Source organism: Protopterus annectens, chromosome 5.part0 (genome assembly GCF_019279795.1).
Source record: "Protopterus annectens isolate FY-2018-M chromosome 5.part0, PAN1.0, whole genome shotgun sequence".
In the NCBI taxonomy this organism is placed as follows: domain Eukaryota; kingdom Metazoa; phylum Chordata; order Ceratodontiformes; family Protopteridae; genus Protopterus; species Protopterus annectens.
The window spans coordinates 1,251,034,200-1,251,059,219 of NC_056735.1; the positions used below are offsets into that span (position 1 = coordinate 1,251,034,200).

Sequence of the window (25,020 nt, forward strand, 5' to 3'; positions counted from 1 at the left end):
ACTGTCCTATGACCTTTCCTATTCCTTTGTCAAGGTTCATTTATCTGCTATTTCACCATGTCTGCCCATGGATTCTCCTCTTTCAATGCAGTATCATGTGAAAATTTTCTTGAAAAGGGTTTTGCTTAAGAGGCCTTCTAGAAAAAATGTGTCTCCTCCATGGGATTTTAATTTTGTTTTAGAGAAACTAAAACTTGTAGCATCTGAACCAGCTAATCTGACTGACTTGAGGTGCTTAACATGGAAGACAGTTTTACTGATTGCTTTGACCTCTGCAAGAAGAGTGTCTGAGTTGCAGGCTCTTATGGGTGAGTCAACCGTATCTCATTTTCCACAGGGTATCTCTGAGAACTAATCCTCCTTTTTATGCCTGTAGTAGTAGTATCTAGTTTACTTTAAGCCAATCTATCCATCTCCCTGTTTTTTTCCTTAAGGGAGAAAGGATGCTCCATGCCTTGGATGTCTGCAGACAACTTGTGCACTGTCTTCACAGAACTAAATCTTTGGATCAAGAGTTCATTTATTGTGAAGATGAGAAGAAGGGCCAACCTGTGTCAAAACAGACCATTTCCAAATGGTTGTCTAAGGCTACTGTTATCTTTTGTTGTACTCAACATAAATAATCTATTGCAAGCATAGTTAAGGCCCACTCTACCAGACCCTAAGCTTCAGCTGTGGCTTTTGGAAAGGGTTAGATTCTAGAAGCTGCTACTTTGTCCTCTCCACATACTTTTACAAAGCACTGTAAAATTGATTCCTTCTCTAGGTTTTGATCAAGCTTAGCTAGGACTATTCTCAAGGGGCTTCTGAAACCTTCTCCTTCCACCTCCCAAATATAGTTAGCAATGGTAGTCTACCCATATAGCCAAGTCTACTGCAGCAGTAATCAGTGTGAAGCACATAGTACAGTTGTGTAAGTTGAACTTAGAATAACAGTAAATGTTCAAATTATCACTGCTGCAGTAACTGCTGCCTCCTTCCATCCTCCTTGTTTTTACGTATGTTTTTTATGCCAAGGTGTGGACATTTGTTTTTTGTTCCTAGTATTGTTCTTTCAGGGCTTTGCCTCTGTCTGCTGGCAGGAAAGCTCTGAAGGGCTTCGTGCCCAAAACTTATCTTTTAGTCAGTTCAGCTCATGCTGCTTGACAGTTTGGGTGCATGGAAGGTGCCCTGAAGCTTTGGCAGCTGATTGGCTGCTATGATCTTGGCAGAATTTAACCCATACAGCTAAGGCAACTTGCAACAGAGATCATTCAAACGCCTACTGTTATAAGTTCAACTTAACAACTGTACTTTGTCTGTTCAGCAGTTCTCCTCTGACCCCAAAGCTTCTAATAGATTGACTATGGAGCTGACCCCTTCAGCTTTGCTATTAATTTCTCCTGTGTCAGTGAAGAAGCTTGTTACTCACAGTAATCACAAGTGGCATACATTTAACTCTTCACTGGTTTTGAAGTTGGAGACTGTAACGATGAATTAGTATCCCCTCTATTGTATTCAAACTTGTACAGGAGAAATCCCGTGTTGTCATTAGTTAGCAGGGGAAATGGTAAGGCCAAGGGAGGCATGGTACTGATTTTGGGGGGGGCTGTATGTGGATGAATGAATGAATAAATATTTTAAAAAGAATCCCACCTGTTGTGGCTTGCACAGCCATTTAGTGCATTCATTTACTACAGGAAGACACTATTCCCACTTTTTCAGGCAACTTTGCCCCTACAGATTTCTTGAGAGGATTCTTTGTGCAGTCTTGCACCTTTAGCAGTCAATATGAAATACCCCTATTTGCACTTCCAACCTAACAAGAGATCCGCTATGATGCTGCTTCAGGAGCAGATTGTCTATCACTGTGGTTTGTTATACTTTGGAAAGAATGTATACTACTACCTCTCCTTCACCAATATAGCCTTTGTCTCGCTACTAACGCAATGCCCGTTCTATGTTGACAAGCTGTAGTGAAACCTATTCACAAAGTACACAAACCAGAAATCACAAATAAAGTATATCTATATCCATCCCTCACCCTCATAAAGATCTTTGAAAAAATAATGACAGAATACATCACACAACAAAACATGTCTGTCATCAGCATGTATTTTGGTAAGGATGAAGCACTACAACAGCCTTTTACAACTCCATACAAATGACATTCTCCAAACCATGGACAAAGACATCTTACATGGCCCAGTGTGTACTGATGTCATGAAATTATTTGATCTGCTAGATCATTATCTACTACTGAATATGCTCACTACTTTAGGGAATAGCACAGCCTCCTATCCTGGTTCAAAGACTTTCTGACCATTAAACAATTCAAAGGTAAAACAGAATCCACTGTCTCCTCCTCCCCGTCCCACCCTACTAAAGAGTTTCCTGAGGGTTCAGTTTTGTCCCTGGTTTATTCATTTAGAAATAATGTAAGAGTTGGACCTTCCACAGTAGACTTTCTATAAAACCAGTTCATCCCTTGCCACCATGTAAAAAGCAACTAGGAGGAGGCTTCTTCCCTGTTTCCAATAGGGTTAACACATAACATATTCTTAGTAAACACCCCTTCCCCCAAAAAATCCATGATTTTTTTTTTTTTTTTTTGGAACAAGGGAAAAAACACACAGCTGTCCAGCAAAACTAGAGTACACTATTGAAGTACAATGAACCTAGTGAAACCACCTCCTACTTCAAATACCTAGGAGTCTGGCTAGACCAAACTCTCAATTTCCAGTATCAAGTTAAAACAACAAAAGTGAATATTGACCAACTACAAATAGTGGCTGTACCTCAGGACAGATGGATTTATCCTTGGTACCCGTGGCCAACAGCTTGGCATTTTGGTTCTCAAGATAAATGGAAAGTGAAGACAGATGGCTGGAAAGTGCTCTTGGCACAAACTGACTGTGGTGGTGAGAAGCACCTAGCCAAAACAAACACTTATTGTGATGATCCTAATGAGAAATCCACTTCCCACATTGGCATCTCTTTCTTAGATAACATGAGCTCGCAAAATAAAATGTAACAAGTGCAGTGAAGAGTGTTCAGATTGATCGCAAAGAAGGTCTGAGTTTGGAGTGTCTGTATGCCAGCTTTATGCCCTGTGCTGATGCCTATGCTGATATGGGGAATATACATCTGATGTACAACACTGGTAAGAGTTAAAGGCTTTGATATGTTGGCCAAATGTAGGGCTGTCCTTGGCAGGAGATCCCACTTGTTATGAATAGTGCAACAGTGAAGAGAGGAACATCTACTGTTAATGTAAAATTTTTCTACCTATACAATCGACTATTACACCTCTCTCCCATCTTCTTCCACTTCTTTCACACCTAATGAACACAGAATGTATATTGGATTGTTGCCGCATTTCTTAAGCCACGTATGACTTGACATTCTTGTTACACAAGTGAATTTCAAGTAGCTCACTGTACTTATTGATGTAGATGTCATTAGTAGTTTTGCTGATCAAATACAAATTTCTTGTGTATGCAACTGTAAATGTAGAACACCTGGAACAGATTTACCTTTGTATGCATGATTCTTCTTTGTTGAACCTATATTTTATTTTGCAGCAACTGTTAATATAGTTGTATTATTCTGTTTTATAATTGTATTTCTTCTGTTTGTGTTGCATTTACTAGGCTGTTCCTTAAAATGGTCCATTGGAGAAGTGCTGTACTGTGGTTAACAAATAACAGATACAGACATTTATTCATTCTCGTTACCTGGTTTATCTTGTTCATGATGATAGGATTAGGTGCATGTACTGCCACCCTGATTAGGGTAAAGCGGATAATTAGAGAATGAGTAGCACCTTCCTTCTTACATAGTGAAAGGACATGACTGGCCAGTCCGTGTCTTTTTACTATATGAGGTGAGCAGTAGTCATCAGTTACCTAGAGCAACCAATCTGAGTACTTACCCAGTATTATAGTAAGTGCAGGTGCTTCCAGTAGACAGGAATATTTTTTTCTCTTGCAGGTATCTTTTTTTAATACTGGCAGTATACCAGATATTTGTGGGCTGTGGTAACTGTGCACACTACCACAAAAGTGAGCTGCTTTAAAGGTGTCAGCCGCAGATGCTCCTGATCATTAGTTTGTTTTTTTCCGTCTTGTATGTGTACTGTTAGGACACAAGGTATATCTACAGACAGTGGTAACTGGGCAGAGTCCCTTTTAAGGATGTCATCATGAGCAGAAGCGGCTGATCTTTGGGGACAGTTTTTCTTGTTGCAAGTATTTCACTGTCAGGACACCAGATAATACAGAAGTGATCTTTTATAATTTTGTTTATTACTGTAATCGGGCTTGGGGTGGCTGTGAATACAAGCATAAAAAGCATCTGTGTTAGAGGTTGCTGTGGAGTACACAGCATAAAAGCTAGGAAAAGACTTTTGTAGCACTAGATTTTTTTTTTGTTCTGATTTCTGTCAGATGATAGAGTAGTATTTTGTCAGAGTGAGATGGTGAGATTTCCCCTGCAATGGAGCCCAGAGCTAGGGAAATTTAATACACTATGAAGTGAGTTGTGGCTGCTTCATGTTCTGTACAGCTATGGACTGGCCACTTGACTCTGCTGTTAGTGGGACTTTCTGTATAAAAATTTAATACGTTTGTACTACTATTTTTTTTTTGTTTGTTTGTTTTACTGCACTGGCAATCTTTTGGATATTCTTCTTAAAAGCTGTATGGTGCAACTGTTAGCTTTTCTTCCTTTGCTTTTGTATCTTAACATGGGAGATTAGAGGTAGATGTTAGTTGTTTTGTATGTAGATGCATACACTTTTAAATTCAGGTTATGTAATTTCTAATAGTTGAATGTCTGAGTTTGAGTTTTTAATAGCCTTTTTGTGTCTGTGCCTGACAACCATCTACCCTCCCAATGTGGAAATCTATAGTACAAGGGGGGGTGGCAACCAATGTAGTTGTCATTCAGCATCCTGGCAGAGATGCTCTGTTTTGGTGAAGAGCACTACTAAGTGCTTGAAAAGGGAGGTTTAAACTTTTAAGTGTGTCTGATTTAAAGATGTTAAATGGTTAGACGTGTTATGGTCTTCATGATCACATGTCTAATATTGTTCCTATGCCCGTATTAAGGTCCTAACCTTTCTTATCTTGGCTGAAATATGTAACTGTGTCTCCATAAGGTACCCTACACCTCTCCATTGCTTGTGCTTGCTTCCTCCCATAAGCTGTGAAGGCTTATACTATTGCCAAACCCATCTACCTAATCTTGGCCATTTTGGTGCCATGCAAGCTTCCACATGATTGTTTTTTGGTCAGCTAGAACCACCACTCCCACTTCCCGTGATGGGCAGGCTGTGCTAGTTGCTCGCTCCCATCTTCCCTGCATGTCTTTCTTAGCTGCCAGACTGTGATTCACACTGTAGCCATCTGCAGGCTTTATCACACTCTGCCATAGAGTCAAGGAAATGTCTAAAATTGGTAACCTTCAGTAAGCTGAGTAGCACCTAAAGTAATGTCATAGTCCTCATTGCATTTTCTGTTACTTTCTTTTCAGCTACATCTTCAGATTAAGTTGCACTCGACTTGGCCAATGGGCAATCGGCTATGTAACCGGTGATGGCAACATTCTGCAGACTATTCCCCACAATAAACCCCTTTTTCAAGCTCTTATTGATGGCTGTCGAGAAGGATTGTAAGTGACTACATTAAGTTATTTTGTCAAAGGTCTAGTCTTATGTTGTGTGTTCAGCACTTACCCAGTGGATCTTTTGATATCTTTGGTTGTAACCTTTGAGAACTAAAAGTGCTTAAGTATTAAAAATGTCATGATATATTATTTTTTGTTTTGTTTTATCTTCTATAGATTCATAGGTTCATAGGTAAATACTAGGCTAGCTGCCCTTCCGGGCCATTTTAAGCTTAGCCAGTTTCCCTTTGTGAGCTCAAATTAACCTATCCCATTTGGTTAGATATTGGTCTTACCCATGTTATGGTTGATAGTCTGTATTGCCCCAAATAAGAATAACTGGGATCATACCATTGATAATTTGAGGGAGTTCATGCATGGGATAAAATCTTTAGAAGCTGCCTCTGTCCATTACTAGTACAGGGTCCCATTCCGGAAGTAAATATCGTTTCCCATCCATAGATCCAAATTGTTCTTTAATATGAGCAGGGATGAACTTTGTATTTTATGGATGGGGGAGTCTCTTCCAGAGCAGTGGTATAGTCTGCAAAATGTACTCTTTCCTCCAGGCCATTCTGTTGATATTCCATAAGAGGTTTATACCCCCAGACCAAGTATTTCTGATGCCATTTGACTTGCTGCTGATCTGTGAATGCATCAGTACTGTTTTGGAGGATGCCTTTGTATGCCAGGCACTTGGCACCTTTTGGCGGTCAAGATACTAAATAGAGTGACGTTGCCTTGAGTCTGTCCATGTAGGACATATTCAGGCATATCCTTTTAGTAATGTATGTCTGTGTGTGTTTTAGTTGTTGCATGTATGTCGACAGATATATGCCAAAAGGGCATTATATTCCATTATTAGCCCTATGAGGGCCGAGTAAAGGGAGACGGTGACATCCATAGATCTAGACACAATCCCTTTGTTTGTAAGCTGTGCAATACAGAAGGACTTTTACAATGGAAGTTCCCAAATTCCAAACAGTTTTGTTGACCAGGTTAGTCCCACTAGGCTGGTAGTCTCTTTATTCAGATGATATTCAAGGTGGTATTTGTGCTACTAGGAGGAAATTTAACCATGTCATCAGGGAACTTCCCCTATTGTGTTACGAACATGCATGTCCTGTTCCTAGCTCAGTGGTCACTGGAAGGACTGTGCACGATGAGGAGAAGATGGTGCAAGGCACAGAGGTGAATGCCAGTGCTGTAGAAAGTATTAGCGAGATTTTGGATGATTCAGAAGTTGTTTTTCAGCTGAACGTATTTGCTGATACTGGAAATAAGGAATTGACATGCAAGTCTTGTGTTATTACACCTTTTCATTCAGGAGGTTTGTTGGGTGATTTATTGAAGGATATGATGGAGTGAGTCAGATAATGAAGGTGTCTTGGAGAGACATTATGCAAACAATTCAAAAGGAAGAAGTGGAGTCAATTTTGAAGAGTGATAGTGGAATGGAAATAAATTTTATGCTGAAAAAGTGAAAGAGGTTGCAAAGGCAGCAACAGAAAAGAAATGGAAGATGTAAAGCAGAAGAGTATGGTGAGTATTCAGAAGAAGAACTGGACAGGTATGAGTTTGGGACAACTTAGTGGTTCCTTTGGATGTAAAAGCGTAAGAGATAAGAGCATTTATTTTTATTATAAAATGGCATTGTGTGGAATTTTATTTGAGACTGTTTATGCAATGGAAAATGTTCTTGAAAGTGAAAAGAACTGTAATCCTTGGAATTTATATGTAATAAAATATTTAACAGGGAAACGAAAAAGATTCACATGCATTTTCCAACAGAAGTAGAAAGAGAGACTTTGAAAGGACATTTAAAGAACTTGTATAAAGAAGTATTGGACATTGTAAAGGTTTATTATGATAAAATGGTGTTATGGACTGGCGGATTGGATTGTAATATTGTGTTAAAGATAGAAAAAGACATATACATATTCTAAGTATGATGAACGTTGAAGGAAATAAGGGGGTGTGGTAAAACACTGGTGACAACCCAAAACATTTTTTTTTTGTGGGGAAAGGACATTTGATAAATTACTAATACAATGAAGTGTTATGTTTATGGAGAACTGGGTCAAGCTACAAGAAAATATGAACTGAAATGTTATAAATGTAACAAAATTGGGCATTTATGGATGGATTGTAAAACTGAAACTGATAATAAGGACAATGAAAAGGGAGTGAAAAAGGAAAGGAAGCTTTAGAGGTGATAGAAGTGGAAGATAATTTAGATAAAGACAAAGAATTAAAACAAGGAAGTAGAGGAAAGTTCTTACATAAAGGGGTAAGGAAGATATAAATTGGGAAGTAGTAAAAGGGAAAGATAATTATATAGGTAAATATAGAAAAAGAAAATTTAAGGGCATAAGTATAAAAGAAAAAAGAAAGGAAATGGTGAAAAACATCCTTCTAGAAAGTTGAGGAAAAGGGAAAGCAATAATTTGAGTGTTTTCTGTAAATGTTAATAGTATTAAGAGCAGAGTGAGAAGGCTAGGGATTTTGGAATTGTGCTGTAAATGTGATGTTGATGTAATTATATTAAAAGATGTGAGATTTTTAACGAGTGAAGACAGATTACAAACCAAAAAATGGGGGGGGGGGTTAATTTGGTATTTGGGAAATGACCGGTGTTCTGGTATAGCTATATGTTGCAGAAATTCAGTAGTATTAGTTATAAATTTAGTAAGAATGTGAAGTAATTGTTGATTTAAGATGGAAGGAACAAGTATACAGAATTGTTGCATTATATGCTTGTTACTTTTAAGAAAAAGGTTATTTCACCAGATTTTAGATTATGTGGTAATAAATATGAATGTACTGGCGAGAAATTGTGATTGCAATTTAAGAGGCAGAGGTTAGAAAGGAAGCAATGTAAGAAAAATGTCAGTTATGAGATGTGATAAATTAATTTTTTGGGATAAAACATTATGGACTTAAAGGGTAATTACAGAACAGAAATGTATTCCTTTATAGTATCAGAGGAGCTAATCATAGAAGAAGAGAAAACTGAAACAGAATTTTCTGATTATCTCAATCCATATTGCTAGATTAAGGAAAACAAGGAATACATACAAAAATAAACGGAATAAAAAGGCTAAATGCAAAAACATGGGATGAATAAGGAACAAGATTTATGGAGAGATCATATTACTATGAGAGCATTTTATAAAAATTGCTCAATGCTGGATGTTTAAGGTAAAATATAAACAAATGCTTCTTACAGTGGCTGTGCGATGTGAGCAGTTAGAAAAGTATGGCAGACTAAAGATACATTAGAAGGATATAAAAATGTCTTGTTGGTGGTGGCGGCTGCAACAAAAAAGGATCTGGCAGAAGAAGAAAGCCAGACTGTCCATCCACCTAACAGAGAGTCTCCCGGGCCCTGGACAGGATAGGGAAGCACACCTTTGCTTCAGCGACCTTTGTTATCAGGTCCCTGAATTATATGGCACATTTCACCAGGCTTCAAAGGGATCTGGTTTCTGAGCTCTCTGAAACCTTGGCTGGTGCCATGTCTGATGAGGTCCTTGACAAAGTGGCCTCTCAGCTGGCCACCATTGAATCTATATCTATCTCCTGTATGCGACTGATATCTCATGCATCAGAAGGAGCAGCTAGAGCAGCGGGTTCAGCTGCGGTCTTGAGACGACATGCCTGGATGCGCTTGTGCAACTTTGCGGAACCCTTTAAGTCTTCTTTTCTTAATGCCCCCATTAAGCCGTCCTCGTTGTTTGGGCCCAAAGTTAAAAGCACACTGGCCAGATGTGAATAGGATGGTAAGACCCTTTCTGCTGTAGGTGTCTGTTATTCTTCCCCTCAACGTGCTTTCTTCTGAAACCAGAAGAGTGTGAAGATATGGTTCAAGAAATCTCCGGGTCCTTTCAGTGACACACAGGCAGAGTTCTCCCCCGGAGGCAGAGGGGGAAACTCACAGGGAAGAAGCTCCTTTTGGGGCAGAGGGGGACCACATAACCAGGGTTCCAGGGATTCTTTCCCTGGGCAATCCTACTAGCGCTCCTGAAGAGCGGCCCAACTCCTTTCCTTTGGAGGTGGTTGGGGGGCGTTTCTCCTTGTACTCTTCTGCCTGGCTAACCATCACCACCGATTCTTGGGTACAAAGGATCATAACCAGAGGTTATCATATCCCCTTTGATCTTTGTCCCGTCGCTTCAAAAAATCTTCCCGACATTCCACCCAGTCAAAGGGAAGAAGCAGCACTAGAGATAGAAAAGCTGATGAGAAAAAGAGTCATCCAAATAGTCCCTCCAGACCAGATAGGATCCGGATTCTACTCAAGACTATTTTTGGTGCCAAGGAAAACCGAGGACTGGAGACCAATTTTGGATCTCAGTGTATTGAAGAGGTTTGAGAGAGTACAAAAATTCCGGATGGTCACAATACAGTCTATCCTCCCGCTTTTGGAAAAAGACTATTGGATGTGCTCTATAGATCTTCAAGATGCATACTACCACATAAAGGTGGACAGGCCATCAAGAAGATTTCTGCGCTTCCGTGCAGGAGCCAGTCACTACCAGTTCAGAGTAGTGCCCTTCGGACTTTCTACAGCCCCCAGAGTGTTCATAGTGCATGGCAGTTGTCACAGCTCACTTGCGACTTCAAGGATTCCAGGCATTTCCATACCTAGATGACTGGCTCATTTCTTCCCCCACCAGACATCTACTGGAAAAAGCCCTGGCATGCTTTCTCCTTGCTGCTCAAAGGCTAGGCATAACCATAAACTGGCAGAAATCCAATCTCACCCCATCTCAGTCGACAGAATTCATAGGGGTTATCTTGGACACAAAAAACTGCAGAGCTGCTATTCCATAGCACAGAATTCTAAGGATAAAGCAACAACCAATTCCAATCCTTTCAAAGGAAAAATCCACAGCTCACTCGGTTCTACAGCTGTTGGGTTCCATGGCAGCCTCCATCACCATTGTTCCCCTGGCCAGGTTTCACATGAGACTTCTACAATGGCTACTGCTCACCCAATGATATCCTTTTCAGCATCCTCTTTCAACCATGATTCGAGTAACCCACAGGTGCAAACAGGATTTAAATTAGTGGATGACATGCAGTTTCTCACAATGGTCTTGCCCCTTCTCCCCCCAGCAACCCAAGGCCACAGTGACCACGGACGCCTCCCTGATGGGGTGAGGGGGCTATGTCAGGGACAGACAGTCCAAGGCACTTGGTTCCAACTGGAGGCCCATCTGCATATAAATGTTCTAGAGCTGAGGGCGGTGCTTCTGGCATTGTGCAAGCATTCCATCCCCTGCTGCCATCTGAGACCATTGCGATTCAATCAGACGACATGGTGGTGGTCTGGCACATCAACAAGCAAGGTGGAACCAAATCTTACCTTCTTTGTCGAGAGGCCATGAGGATATGGCAATGGGCGATGGCTACCAACTGTTTTCTTCTAGCAACGCACATTCCTGGGAGTTCCAACGTGATAGCAGACAGACTCAGTAAGTGCATTCTTCAACCTTACGAGTGGTCCCTGAATCCCTTGATAACGGCGGAGATCTTCCACCACTGGGGCCGTCCTTGCTGTGATCTCTTTGCATCCCCGACCAACTACAAATGCAGCAACTACTTCGCCCTGATTCCCCCTTTGGGACAGTCACCCTGGGACGCTCTAGTCCACGATTGGCCCTCTGGTCTTGTTTACGCATTTCCACCCTTTCCCCTCATTCCCCAATTTCTGAAGAAAGCCCGTCAGTTGAAAAGCAAGGTGATTCTCATAGCACCATATTGGCCAAGACAGATTTGGTTCCCCTTCCTTTGGCCTCTCCTACTAGATCGACCATGGATTCTCCATCCAACCCCTGAGTTGATCTCACAACCACAGAACCTGATTCATCCCAACTTAAACAGCCTGAAGCTCATGGCTTGACTTCTCCAATTCCCTTGATTGCCAGGCAGAATGATCTTTCTTTACCAGTATGTGATATTCTCATTGCTTCTCATAAGTCTTCCACTAGAATTACTTATCTGAGCAAGTGGAAAAGATTTACCTGTTTGCTGAAAGATAAACAAGTAGACCCCTTTTCAGCACCAGTGTCTATAATACTAGACTATCTGGCCGACCTGTTTCAATCGGGTCTATCAGCCTCTACCATTAGAGTTCATTTGGGTGCAATTTCTAATTTTCATGAGGGTGTCCAAGATTCCTCTCATGTCCGATAAATTGTGCAAGACCTTCATAAAAGGTGTGAATTATCTGAAGCCATCTTTTAGAGAACCCATTCAACCATGGGATTTATCATTAGTTCTACAAGCTCTGACAATGTCACCTTTCGAACCAGCTTCTTCTTGCGACTTCAAGTATTTGTCATGGAAAACCTTATTTTTGGTCGCTATTACTTCTGCCAGATGTATTTCTGAACTTCAAGCATTATGTATCAAGAGTCCATACTTGATTTTTCATAGAGATAGTGCCTCTGAGACCTAATCAGTCATTTCTGCCTAAAGTGATCAATGAAATGTCCATTAATCAAGCCATTGAATTACCAGTTTTCTTTCCCAATCATTCAAACAGAGGAGAGTATTGCCTACATACCCTAGATATACACAGGCAAATCCGTTTTTACTTAAACAGGACTAAACCCTTTCGTAAATCTGACCAGTTATTCTTGGCCTTTTCTGGACCTAGATTAGGATCTGCTGTTGCTAAGGTCACATTAGCTAGATGGTTGAAGGACTGTGTGACCTTCATTTATACATGGCATAATATCTTGTTGCCTACTACCGTGAAAGCTTATTCAACAAGGTCGATGGCAACTTCTGCTGCCTTCCATGTCAGAGCTTCTTTACATGACATCTGTGCAGCTGCAACTTGGGCTACGCCTCATACCTTCATCAATCATTACAAATTGGATTTGGCCTCCATGAGAAGAGCATCTTTCGGTTCTATGGTGCTCAGGAATGTCCTTCCATGAGAGCCTCCCAGGAATAGAGGTAGCTGGGGACTCTGTCCCATGTGTAAGGAATGAATGAGGATTAACAATGTCAGATAAAGAAGTTATGTTTTACCATAACGTTCCATCTGTATTGTTGATCCTTGTTCAATCATTACGACTCTCCCTCATTCCCCCTCCTGTGGTTTCTAGTGGATTTCACCATCTGGTTCTCTTAGGTTATTTGACCAGAGGTAGCCTCTACCTTCTTTGACTTGAAAACTCAATCTGAGTAACAGGGAGGGGGGATTGTGGGTAAGAGTTTAGCTCAAGAGTTTGAAGCTGACGCAAGCTTGGAAAATGGCCGGCTCGGTTCCGAGCTCGGAACCGATACCCATGCGTAATGACTGAACGAGGATCAACAATACAGATGGAACATTATGGTAAGACATAACTTCTTTTTCTAAGCCTTTGGTTGAAGCACTTGGGCTTCAGACCAATTGTTTTACATTAAGAAGGTTTGTAGTCTGCACTGTTGTGGCAGGACAGGTAGCTTACATCCTTCTAAGTTGGGAGTTGCAGATTGAAGGCTTAGTGTCTGTTATTCTAAGAGTGTATTAGTTCTGGTTTAAGCACTTCGGCTTTGGTCCAGTTATTTTACACTACGAATGTGTGGTCTGCACTCTTGTGGGAGGAGAGGGTAGATTCTGCCCTTCTGAGCTGGGAGTTTCTGGTTAAAGGCTTGTTGTGCCTGCTTATTTGAACTGTTTCTTTCTGAAACTGGTACACCTTGTTTGCTGTAGCATGGACTAAATTCAGACCTGCTGAATCTAGCTTTGTATAAGTTGAACACTAATCCAGCCTATCTGTTTTTGGAGAAGGTTCCGAGTGTGCAGTTTGAACTTGTCTGATCGAAGACTGCTGGAATGGGGCTCAGTTTTTAGCTTTTTATTGGTTAATTTGTTTAAATCAGTTGGCTCATTTGCTACTGTTATATTAAAAAAAAAAAATACACTTTATGCATCGCCACTTAGCTAGGGTTAAACTATTCCTGGCGCCATAAAGTCTGCTCTTCAAATTTTCCCTTGGAACAAGCCAGTTATTTAGTTTTAGCACTCAAATCTGTTTCTTTGAGCTTAGCACTTGTTCAGAACTCATTGTAAGCACTAAATAAGCTACAAATTACTACAGCACTCAACTTTCCTCACTTGTCTAGAGGAAAACAGTTTGTAGTTCTTAATAAATAAGCACCTATCCAGGCATGTTTAAGGGTCAGCTCCCGGTGTTTTCTCCTGTCCCCCTGATGAATCTGGGCATCTTGGGTCAATGCAGCAATTGCCTCATGTACAAAGACAATCCTGTCTTCCTACCACCCAACACTACAACCTGTGAGAGATGCACCTGCATAGCCAAACTGGAAGCAAAGCTCTCTTCATCCAAGACTGGACTAGACAGTCAAGAGGAGAAGGTAAACACTTGCACTACACCACACTCATCACATAGTCCCTCAAAACCTACACCACCAAAACAGACATAGCAACACAAAACACACACCTACGTTCGCGGAGGCTCTCATTAAAAATCTGCTCAAGCAACAGAGACCTCCAAAGCAGAGATGCATGCAACCTCCACCCCCCAACACAACCCAAATGAGACACAGCCCAGAAACTGTGTGCCACTCAACCACAGCCCATAAGGCATAACAACGTACCCAACACTCATCATAAGTGACTCTGTAGTCAGGCACACTGATGTTCCACTTACCAGGCTAAACAAGGAGAAAGTTACTGTCAGCTGCCTGTCTGGTGCCAGGATCCACCACATAATGCACGCACTCAGGCCACACCACAACAAGTACAAATATGACTCTGTCATTGTCCATGTTGGTGTGAATGACCTGAGACATACCTCCCTGGACTACATGAAAAGAGAAATGGAGGAGCTCTCCAATCTTGTAGCCCAGGCTGTTATGACCCTAGCCCTGAGTAGCATCCTGCCATCATCCAGAATGATACCACAGTACAAGGACAAAATGATAGACTTCAACAATTGGCTAAGTTTCTGGTGTCATTCTAAAGGGATCCAGTATCTGCCTGGGATGACATGATCGACAGACCATGATGCTTTGCCAGACATGGCCTGCACTTGTCGCCCTTGGGATTCCGGATACTGGCTAAGGCTCTTGTCACCCCTATAGTGCCTTTTTTAGGCAAGGTTCAAATGACAAATTCACCACTGTAACGGGTACAAGCAAGCAAAATCTGAAGGTAATGCTACTCAATGCTAGAAGTCTAAACCTCAAAATGCATTCACTCGAGGCACTCCTTAAAATGGAGAACATTGACATCTGTGCAGTGACAGAGACCTGGTTCAAGGCTCCAGAGAGCACCCCTGCATTTCCAGGCTATAATTTATACCACACTTTTTGGCCACCCAACCTGGACCGAAACACTAAAGGTGGAGGCGTGTCCATATTCATTAAGGATATCCACACCTCCAGGCTAATTGCTCAGCATAATGCATCTGAGATTATCCAAGTGCAGCTAACTCTGGGCAAGACCGCAATCCAAATTGTAACTTGCTACAAATCCCCCACCATGCCCCAGGATTACCACTCATTTCTTGATGCACTGGAAAATATTAGGGTACAACCCAACACCCTAATAATGGGCGATTTTCAACTACCCCATTAACTGGGAAAACTACTCCTGTACCAACTCTTTTGCTCAACATTTTCTGGAATTCATAAATTCCAATGCCTGGGATCAACTTATCCACACCCCTACCAGTGGCAGCAATATCTTAGACCTGGACATTACCAACATGGGCGACCTGTGTTCCACACCAGAGGTCAATTCCTCGTTGGTCAGATCCGACCACAAGCGAATCAGCCTCGACATCCACATCCTGCCCCCACCCCACCCCCCCATTAGGTAAACCACCGTAAAAAATTTCTCCAAAGCTAACTTCACGCTTCTTAAGACAGAAGTGGCAAACTTCACAACACCCATGCAGACGGACAATAGAGGTACGACTGCTGAATCCTCTACAAATGCACATTATACGCACTTACACAAGTGCATGGATCGTGCTATCCCTAACAGAACCAAGATGCTATCATCCAAAAAAAGGAAGCCAATCTGGTGGTCCCCTGCCATAAACAAACTCTACAACAGAAGAAAGAAACTGTTGCAAAAAAGAGTAAAAATCCCATGACTGGAAGAACTCCTTGGTCAGCCTCAGTAAGAAGTTGAGATCCTTCATAAAATCCTCCAACGCTAGTTATGAAAACAAAATCGCCACTGATTCTAAAGACAACCACAAAGCATTCTATAGTTATGTCAAGAATCTCAATGGCAACACTCAGATCTGCTCTGAATTACAGCACAGTGGCACTAAATATACAGAACCAGCTGATATTGCCAATATCCTGGCAGATAGGTTCAGTGCTAACTTTATCCCCCTTCACCCCCTAAAGGGCCCAAATGTATACCGGAAGAATGCAAAGTTCCTGTAATCACGGCTGCACAGGTAAAAAAACACACACTCCAAAGCCAAGAACACAGCATCCATGGGACCTGACAACATCCCAGGCTAAGTTCTTCATGAACTACAGAATGAAGTGGCACCCAGCCTAAGCACCATGTTCAGTCATAATCTCACCTCAGGCTTTGTGCCCACTGAATGGCGCACAGCAACGGTTATCCCACTCCACAAAGGGGGAATCACCATGGACCCCGGGAACTACCACCGCATTAGCCTAATGAGCCTGTTCTGCAAGGCCATGGAACGTATCGTCATGGAACTTATAAACAAGACATTGGTAATCTCCAAACTCTGGACCCCCACCCAGTTTGGGTTTGTAAAAGGCAGATCATGTCTCCTAAACCTGATAGACTTCTTTGAAGCAGTCACCAAAGCCGTAGACGAGGGTAAGGTAGTTCACTCAGCCTATCTAGATCTTGCCAAGACTTTTGACACCATCCCCCACTCTGGAATTATAGATAAACTCACTAAATTAGGTATAAATCCCTATGTCACAAGATGGGTTGCCAACTGACTCACTGACAGAACCCACACTGTGAAAGTGGCAGACTCCAAATCCGACTTTAGACCAGTGACGAGTGGAGTACCACAGGGTTCAGTCCTGGGTCCTCTCCTGTTTGGTATCTACTTTTCTGAAGTACAAGCTAACACAGAAGGTCTTTGGCTAACTATGTTCGCAGATGACTGCAAACTAGGAGCCATAATTGAAACTCCTAACGATGTGGACATCCTACAAAAGGGCCTCACTGAGGCAGATGCCTGGTGTCAAACCCATGGCCTCAAGCTCAGTGCCAAAAAGTGTATTGTCATCCCTTTTGGTAAAAACTCTATACCTATGAGCTACCACGTAGGTGGTAGTGTACTTAACACCGAAAGTGTGATGAGACCTTGGGACACAGGTGGACAGTAGTCTCTCCTTTGATAATCACATTGCCGTAGTAGTCAGGAAATCCTTCTTTGTGGCACACCTCATCACAAAAGGTTTCTCATCCAGGAAAAAAGAGGTCATTGTTCCCCTCTACTCGTCACTCATTAGACCTGTTATAGAGTACAACACCCCTTTTGGTATGTACCTCACAAGACATCTACAACAACTGGAAAGGCCGCAGAAATACCTCACAAAAAGGATTACCAGCCTCAAACAGATGCCCTATGCAGACAGTCTCAAAAAACTCCATCTTTACTCAGTCGCATATAGTCTACTCAGAGGCGATCACTGCCTAACATACAAAGCTATGTCAAACCCAGAGCTGTTGGACATGCTCCACTTAAAGAAATCCCAATCCCTCCAAGCTACATGCTGTAGGGACCTAAACCTTGCCACCACAATAGACAGAACATGCTGGAGGAATAGATTCCTGTCCCAGACTTTCCATACTCTGGAACAAACTAAGCTCCTCATTAGCACTCTTCAAGAAAAATCTTGATGATTGGATGGGAAATAGGAAATTCACCACCTCCGTGGCTCTGCTCGACTGGGGCAGAAGAAAATAATTTCATTAGGTGGCGATAGCCAGGGTACCTTTTTGGCTAGGCTTGTATAGGCCCTAGGTCTGATAGCCTAGTACCTACCTATGAATATGGGAAGTAAAGTTTTCAGAGCAAGAAAATTATTTGAAAAAAAGAATTCTCTATACGAGTTAGAAAAAAAGTATTACGACAAGTGAATACAGATTTGGCTGTAGAACCAGATGGAATAGGCTATGACATGTATAAAAAATTGAATGGAATGACAAAAAAAATTTTCAAGATTTTTAATGAATGGCTAACCAAAGGCTTTATGTATAAGGAATTATGTAGTGGAATACTTAATTTATTTGAAATAAGATAAAAGTCAATTAAAAACTGCAGACCGATAGTACTGAATAATAATGACTATAAGATCTATATAAAAATACAGAAGAGACTTGAATTTAAGATGGTGAGTGCTATCAAGAGCAGTATATATAGTATAAAGGGGGAGAGATGCCAAGAATTAATGACAGTGAGAGAGGTTGTGGATGACATAAATAGAAGAGAAGAAACTAAACTTATGATAAAGGATCTTGATAAGGCATTTGATACAATGCAACAAAATTTTATTGGCAATAGTGAATACAGTATGAATGAGAAAATTAGGCAACTATGCATGCCCACATATAATAAAGTAAAAATTGTAGTAAATGGTTGGTTGAGTAAAGAAATACATATGTGGAGGGGTTTACAACAGGGATGTCCAGTTAGTTTTATTTTTTTGCTTTTATTATGAATATGATTGTAAGAAATTGTAAAATGAAGGAGGCTTGATCCATAACACTTGAAGGATTAAGGATTCATTTTTTAGATGTTATCCTTGCAAAGATTATGATTTGGATAAAAGAAGCAATGTTTTATCTAAATGATTGTTTAGAAGCAATAGGTATGACTTTAAACCAAGAATAAGGAAATGATTTGTTGATGTGGTTATGGTGGGGGGATATATTTTACAATGAATGAAATCTCTGTGTGAGGTATAACATTTGGGAATAAGAATGTAAGCAGAATTCAATGGTAGAAAGTAATAGAATAATTTTTTTTTCTTTCCGGAAAACGTAGGTTATTTCAGAAAGAGGCATATTTGATAAATTCAGCATTAATGGAAAAATAGCTTTTTTAGCAAATGTATTTCTGTTGCCAACAATATTTGAAAAATAATTACTGCAGATAGTTTTTCATTTATATGTGGTTGTCGATTAGATTGAATCCAGTAAAAAGAAGTTTTGTATTTAAATAGAGGAAGGAGATTTAGGGTTAATTAACCCAATGATGTATACTGCTTCACTGAATTTATATAATGGTTTAAAGTGGATAAATGAAAAAAATGAGAGATTAGTTGTAAACATGTTTAAATAGAAGTATGACACATTTTGGAATGTGGTAAAAATGAGTAAAAGAAAATGAATGTAAATGAAGAGATGAAATGTTATCAAGAAAAATGTGGAAAATAAAAAATGATGCAATAGAAAAAAGTAAGGTAGAAAAATATAATGACACCGAGCAGAAGAAAAAGATTACAGCTTTAAAAGTAAGAAATGGTGTAATAAGTAGAATGTCGAGATTTTTTGTGAAAACTGGTGAAAGATAAGTTACCGGTGAAAGGAAACATTCCATATAAAAATAGAAGTGGAAGAATGTTTACATTGTGAGGAAGAGAAAACTACTGAGCATGTTTTTTGAAATGTAAAAGTAGTAAAATGATGGGGAAAGTTGTATTAAGATTTTTTTTGAAGATGTATATAAAGACAGATAAATGTGGATATAATTAGATATGGATATAATAGAAGTAAAGAATACATTAAAAGAACAGATAAAAATGTTTGTTATATGGAATAAAAAGAAGTATAATTGTTTAATGGAAACTGGATTCTGGCATTTTTTGAATAAAAGACCCCTACTCCTTTTGATAGGTGCTGAGCTACCACCAACTCGAGCAGATTGGACCTCAGTTTAACATCTCATCCAAAGGATGGGTGCTTCTTTTAAATGGCTTGTTGCTTTGCCAAATACGTTCAGCCTTAGGTCCCATTTTAGCAGAAAGTATTTTATTACTGAAAAGGAACAGGTATCTCTCTCTTGGCATTAACATACAAGATTGAAGATCTTCCTTGATGGGGTTTTTATGGGTGGGTTTATCCTTTATACCAGTTTAGTGTTCTGCCAATTTTGCAGAAATTCTCATGCTCAAGAATGAATGTGCACCCATGATTATGCATACCAGGTTAGCACATATTGAATTCATATGCAGGCTTGCCCCTGTACCTGCCACTCTTTAATGTGTACAGTTCTCACTTTGAGCCTTCCTTTCTCTGATAAAATGTTTTGCAGTCACATGCCCTCTGAGTTTATTTCTTGATAAAAAAAATTACAAAATGTGGATAAAGATGTAAGCTGGCTTCATGCAAGTCTTGTTGGAAAGGAAAGTTGTCTGAATGGGCCAAAAGTCAGGCATGTGAGACTTCTCTTGGGGAGAGGTACATTTGAGGTTTGTGTTCCTTGAGCTGTCGAAGGGTGGCAATCATCCCAGTTAGCAGGGGGGATGAATCCCAGTCATTGGGTCTCTTTTTACAGAGGACTTAAGGTTTTTGAGAGATGCAGTCTCCGCTACTGGATGCATCCCAGGTAGTCAGCACATCTTTCACACCACCTGATGAACCCTTTTCTCATTTTACTTTGAACAGTCTCAGGTTTTGGCCTCCTGGGTCGTCTGATAAAGGCTGACTTTATACTCAGGATAAAGTTCCCCCTCAGGATAGCTAGACTGTTTGGACCTACTGATGGGGAGGAATCATAGGCTAGTTCCATGTTAATGTATATGGAAAGTTGTCTTCAATTTCCAAAGGATTGTCCAAACGTCAGAAGTATGACATGCCAGGCTTTTGGTTGATTGTTGAAGGTAGGTAGAGTCCCATGTTTTCAGACCTAGGGACTTGGGTGTGATGCCAACACCAAGTCAGATGCTGGCATTTTCCTCTTTGCATCTTGCTTTCGGAATAGTTGAGACTTAGTTTGCCTAACATTTCCACATACATGTGCCATGTGAGCCTAGACATGATACTGGACCTGGAACATTTAAAGCGTGCAGGACTTCCTCCTCTGCTAGTTCTAATTGGGGGGGGGGGTGAGTAATCAAGGAGGTTTTTATTTTTGAGACTAATAAAGCTTCAAAGTCCCAAGGATCATCCTTTTTTCTCATGGGATAATGTCTCCTTTAGGGAGACTTTGGATCTTAGGTATTACCAAGCCCTTGCTTCACATAGTTTCTGGGAGACATTACCTGATTTCCAGTGCTTTCCTCCCATTGAGCTATTCTTTTGTGCCTGTAATATTAGAGGTCTGCTTCAAAGAGTTGGGGCCAGGAATGTTCATCAAAATGGGGTGGTAGCGACTCAAAGCACTCTGGAAATGAGGGATCTGTAGATGTTCATCGTGCATACAGCTGCAGTAATCACAGATGGGTTCTCTGCCGTCAGGCGGGTCCTCGGTCGGCCGAATTCCAAAGTCTAGGTCCGGCGTCGGCTGCTGTCGCCTTCTTTCCTGACGTCAGTGCGACAGGGGTATATAAGACACAGCCGACACCATTTTCTTCAGTCTTTTTTGCCGCGCGGTGCCCGAAGCAGAAGCAGTTCGCAAGTGCCGGTCGGCCAGCTCCTGAAATTACGAAAATTTGGAAACCGAAGTCTTCTTTAAAGCTAAGTACCCCGTTGGGGAAACTTTTCTTGCCTCAGACCGATGTCAGACAAAGTTAACAATTGTATTTCTTGTGGGAAGCAAATACCGCATAAGGATTTCCATTCCCTCTGCATACCTTGTGTAGACCCAGACCACGACGTCTCGGGCTGTCGCTTTTGCGCTACTTTTAATAAACGCATTATTAAGCGTCGGGCAGAGTTCGCCCAGCACTTTTTTGGTAAAGCTTTTGATTATAAAATGTCGTCGGAGACTCCGACTACCGTTTTGCCCAAAAAACGCAAGGACAAAGACCGACACGTGAGGTCCGCGGTCTCCACCGACACCACGCCAAAACCGGCTACACGTGGTCTGGTTCTCAGCGAGGCGCCTACGCAGCCCCTGACTACCGACGACACTTCTCTGGCGGTGTCTTCTGTAACCGAGACCGCAGGTGCCTTGGCCCATACCCAGACTACAGTTACCGAAGCCACTGTGAGTGTTGAGCCTCCTAATGTGGACAGGTCCACTTCCACCCATGGTGTCTTTAGGCCCTCATCTTCCTTTTCCATAAAGGCATTTACTAAGTCCAAATCAGCCATGCATCCCAAGAGGCCTGTTGCACAGGGCCCATCTCCAGGCCCCATGCCTAAAAAGCAGATGCTAAAAATGGCTGAGGATTTAATTACTCTTATCAGGGGTTCCCAACCCCCTCCGGACAAGAGACCCAGAGTGGAGGAAGATTCTCCCTCTTCTGACCAGGGCTCCATTATTTCAGAACATTCTGATGAAGAGGAACACTCGTACTCCCCTTTTGAAGATTCTGATGCAGAGCAGTCTATTCCTTCTGTATCTCCCCCAGAGGATTTTTCTTTTGGGGAAACCTTGCATACCTTGAGGGAACACTTCCACTGGGAAGGCCAAGACTTTTCTGATTCCAAGAAAAGACTTAGGGAATTCCTTTTGCTACTTCAGCACAGACCTCTGGCGATACCTCCTGTCTTGGACATACTTGATGATGTTTACTCGATGGCTTGCCTTAATCCGGATTCCCTTCCTCTTGCCCCAGTCAAGCCTGATAGGTACTACAGAGTTCCTAACTCTCACCAATTTCTTTACAAAAGCCATAATGCTGACCCTGAAACCATTTCTCAAGGCCCCAAGGGAATGAAGGCCTCTACTGCTAAGAATCCACTACCTTCCGAAAGAGAGTCTAGATCCTTAGAAAGTTGGGGAAAAAAGGTATATACCTCGGCCACCCTAGCCATGAGGGCCTTAAATTGTCAGTTCCATATGCTTAAATATCAGCAGTTTCTGTTCTCACAATTAAGGAATAAAATGTCACAACCTGAACAACCAGATTTGAAGGAGTTGCATATGATGCATAGTGCAGAACAAGTGGGTAAACACACCTTACAATATGGCTATGATGCTCTAGAGGCCTCAAGTAGAGCTGCTGTTACAGGATCAGTCATTCATAGACATGCCTGGCTTAGGGAACAAACCCTGCCTGATCATGTTAAAGCTAAACTACTAGATGCTCCTTTACAAAAGGATGTATTATTTGGTACTAATGCTGAGGAGATACTACGGAAAATGGAAGAAAAAGCTAAATCTATGCAAACTGTCAAAGCTTTTCTACAGGTTCAACCACCACGTTTTAGCAGAAATTGGCCTTCAAAAAACTGGTCCTTTCCAGCCACGGACAAACCCCAAAGAGGTAGATACAGGCACAAGGGGCAGAGGACAATCTCAAGGATCATATAGAGGCAGACAATGGCAAACTCCAGCACCAAGAGGTGGCGAAGACAGTGCACAACAATACAGGAAACAAAACCAATGACTTTCCCTTTTCATGCCAAGCAAGTCTCAGCTGGCAGCACCCTTGGGAGGAAAGCTGGCATTATTTACAAGAAATTGGCATATTATCACAACAGACAAATGGATCCTGGACATCATAAACAGAGGCTACAGATTTCTTTTTCACTCTCTTACAAAATGAGAGGCATGCCGAACCTGCCACACAATCAAAGGGCAGAGGCTCAAATACAAATTTCAAAGCTCATGGACATGAAAGCTATTCAAGAGGTACCTACTCACGAACAAGGTCAAGGTTTTATTCCAGACTATTCCTGGTACCAAGAAAAGGAACCGACTGGAGACCCAATATGGACTTATCCATCCTAAACACATTTCTACTGCACCAAAATTCAAGATGCTCACCTTACAGCAGCTTCTTCCCATGCTGGGCAAGGAGTTTTGGCTGGTAACATTGGACCTCAAGGAGGCATACCTGCATGTCCCAGTCAGACAAAGCTGCAGAAGATACCTCAGATTTCTTGCAGGTTCAATCCACTATCAATTCTCTGCATTGCCCTTTGGCTTATCTACTGCGCCCAGAGTATTCACGAAATGCCTGGCATCAGTAATTGCCTACTGCAGACTTCAAGGGATGCAAATTTACCCTTATTTGGATGACTGCCTGATCCAAGCGGACAGCAAACACATACTTCTGGAACATCTGGCTTATGTAACATGGTTATTGAATTCTCTGGGATACACAGTCAACAAAGAGAAATCCAGGCTAACACCATCTCAGAAAATAACTTTCCTGGGTGCCAACTTGGACACAAACACCCAGATGGCCTATCTTACGCCAGAAAAAAAGGGGCAACTAACTCAGTACTTCAAAATACTAGCAAATTGTACCAGGCTAACTGCAAGGAAAATCCTGCAGGCTCTGGGCTTCATGGTATCTTGCATTCTTCTAATCCCATGTGCAAAGTTGCATATGAGGAAACTTCAATGGTACCTAAAAAACCTATGGTCTCAACACAGCCACAGTTTGGAAACAATAATACCAATAATCCCATGTTTGCAACAGGAATTTCTATGGTGGGCCCAAGCATGCCAAACAAACACAGGTCTACCATTCTGCAAGCCTCAAGCAAATCAAGTCATCACAACAGACGCCTCAGACTACGCCTGGGGGGCACACATGACAGACAGGTGCATTCAGGGCAAATGGTCCTAAAAGGAAAAGCACCTTCACATCAATCAAAAGGAAATGCTAGCAGTGATAAATGCATTTACAGCTTTCAAGGACCTCCTGCATCCAGGGCAATTATTGAAAATAGCAGACAACACCACAGTAATGTGGTACATAAACAAACAAGGAGGAACACATTCATACCCCCTGTGCAGGCTAGCCATGTCACTTTGGAACTTGGCTCTGGAATGGCAAATCGAACTTGAAGCACAGTACCTGCCAGGATTGGAAAACACGCTGGCAGACAATCTAAGCAGAAATATGACAGACCCACACGAATGGAAGTTGCATCCTCAAGTGTTTACAAAGATAATCCAAGCGTGGGGAAGGCCAGACATAGATCTCTCTGCCTCCCACAGGAATCATCAATTGACAAAGTTCTGCCCAAGGACCTTCCATCCAAAGGCCTGGAGAGTGGACGCCCTTTCTTTCAGTTGGGCAGCACGGACAGTTTACGCCTTCCCACCTTTGCCTCTTCTGCCCAAGGTGCTCTTGAAAGCAAGAGCAGACAGACCGAAGATGATACTGATTGCTCCAGATTGGCCAAGACAACACTGGTACCCACTCCTGAGGAGCCTAACACATACTCCTCCCTGGACCCTACCTCTAATGCCTCTTCTACTGACTCAGCACAGCTACAAAACTCTCCACAGTCAACTGAAAACACTCAATCTGGCTGCATGG

General features: G+C 41.6%; 1 protein-coding gene across 1 annotated transcript in view; it reads left to right on the plus strand.

Moving 5' to 3' along the window:
• The window catches only part of CBLB (Cbl proto-oncogene B), a 1,559,167-nt gene that overhangs the window by 521,550 nt on the left and 1,012,597 nt on the right, over positions 1-25,020 (plus strand). The window contains exon 6 of the mRNA XM_044071985.1: positions 5,515-5,652. Coding sequence (XP_043927920.1) covers positions 5,515-5,652 — 138 coding nt within the window. The remainder of the gene's footprint in view (positions 1-5,514; positions 5,653-25,020) is intronic.